The sequence below is a fragment of the Kryptolebias marmoratus genome, linkage group LG16, assembly GCF_001649575.2.
Source record: "Kryptolebias marmoratus isolate JLee-2015 linkage group LG16, ASM164957v2, whole genome shotgun sequence".
Classification (NCBI taxonomy): domain Eukaryota; kingdom Metazoa; phylum Chordata; class Actinopteri; order Cyprinodontiformes; family Rivulidae; genus Kryptolebias; species Kryptolebias marmoratus.
Window position 1 is genome coordinate 29,558,254 of NC_051445.1, and position 1,571 is coordinate 29,559,824.

At 36.5% G+C, this 1,571-nt stretch overlaps 1 protein-coding gene across 1 annotated transcript in view; it reads left to right on the forward strand.

The window, feature by feature from the left end:
• cep162 (centrosomal protein 162) overlaps window positions 1-1,571 on the forward strand; it is a 67,845-nt gene that overhangs the window by 48,735 nt on the left and 17,539 nt on the right. The window contains exon 14 of the mRNA XM_037980338.1: window positions 621-772. Within this exon, the coding sequence (XP_037836266.1) occupies window positions 621-772 (152 nt within the window). The remainder of the gene's footprint in view (window positions 1-620; window positions 773-1,571) is intronic.

Genomic DNA, 1,571 nt, shown 5'->3' on the forward strand with positions numbered 1-1,571 from the left:
GAATATAATATACAAGTTTCACTTTTTAAATGGAATTACTGAAATCAATCTACTTTTTCATGATATTCTAATTTTATGACCAGCACCTGTATGTTGTTCATTTTCCTCTAAGTGAAGTCTTACCAAGACCTGATTACCTTCATGTTTTTGGTAGTGTTTGTTTGTTTGTTCGTCTGTCTGTCTGTCTGTGCACAAGAATACTCAAAATGTTATGAATGGATTTGGTCAAATGTCAAGGTCAAAGACGACTCCTTAGTTAAAACCTTGCGATGTTCCAGTAGGTGACCCCTTTGTTACCTCCGCCAAGGAGGTTATGTTTTCGATTATGTTTGTTGGTTTGTTGTCTGTCTGTTAGCAAGATTACATAAAAACTAATAAACAGTTTTTGATTAAATTTTTAGAAATTGTTGGGGTTGTCCCAAAAAAACAATTAAATTTTGATGTTGATCCAGAATATCATCCAAATTGCACTTTTTTATTTAGTCATGCTATGGCTTTGGCTGAGGTTGCACTCTTAAGTGCTTCTAGTTATAAATGTTCTTATGACTTTGTTTTTACCAGAATCCCTTGAATTTTCACGGAAATATGTCAGAAAATATCTTTTGTGTTTGCTGAATCAGGTCTGAGGGTGAGCAGTGAGCTGGTGGCACCTATTCATTCCTTAATGGCTGTCCTCCAACAGCAGACAGGCTCTAGCAGTCACCAGGATGCTGTGCAGGAATCTGAACATCCTGAAGAAATCATACTGGCACAATCCCATCCTCAGATCCGTGTAAGAACAAAAGCTTTTATTGGCAGCTAATTTAAATAATAATGTAACTTTTGCATTTTAAGATTATACAGTACAAGAATGAGACATTGTCAAGGTGTTAAAATAATTAGCCTAAGCAGCTAGTGAGTATTTTGACTTTGCCTAATAGGGTTAAATAATGGTGTAATTCAATTCAGTTTTTTTAAACTGTATAAAGCGTAGGGGAAAAGATGTAAGCTTTAATATATATTATTAATTTAATCAATAAACTAACTTAGTAATTCAATAATTATTTGGGACTGGGGTGTATTATGAAATGACTTATCCTTTATTACATTGTTACATTCAAGGTTATAACGGGGTAACTTACAGTGTACTTACAGGGTACATTACAGTGGTAACTTATAAGTACTTACTTTTCAACATACAGGGTAATTACAGGGGACCAGGCTGAATTATAATGTGACTTGTTACCCTCCATCTTACTGGGTAACATAGAGGATAGTTACGGAGTATCATACAGATTATTTATAGAGTACCGTACAGGATACTTACAGGTCGGTATACAGGGTACTTACAGATGGACATACAGGGTACTTACAGGTGGATATAGAGGGTACTTAGGTGGACATACAGGGTATTTACAGGTGGACATACAGGGTACTTACAGGTGGACATACAGGGTACTTACAGGTGGATATAGAGGGTACTTAGGTGGACATACAGGGTATTTACAGGTGGATATGCAGGGTACTTACAGGTGGACATACAGGGTACTTACAGGTGGACATACAGGGCACTTACAGGTGGACATACAGGG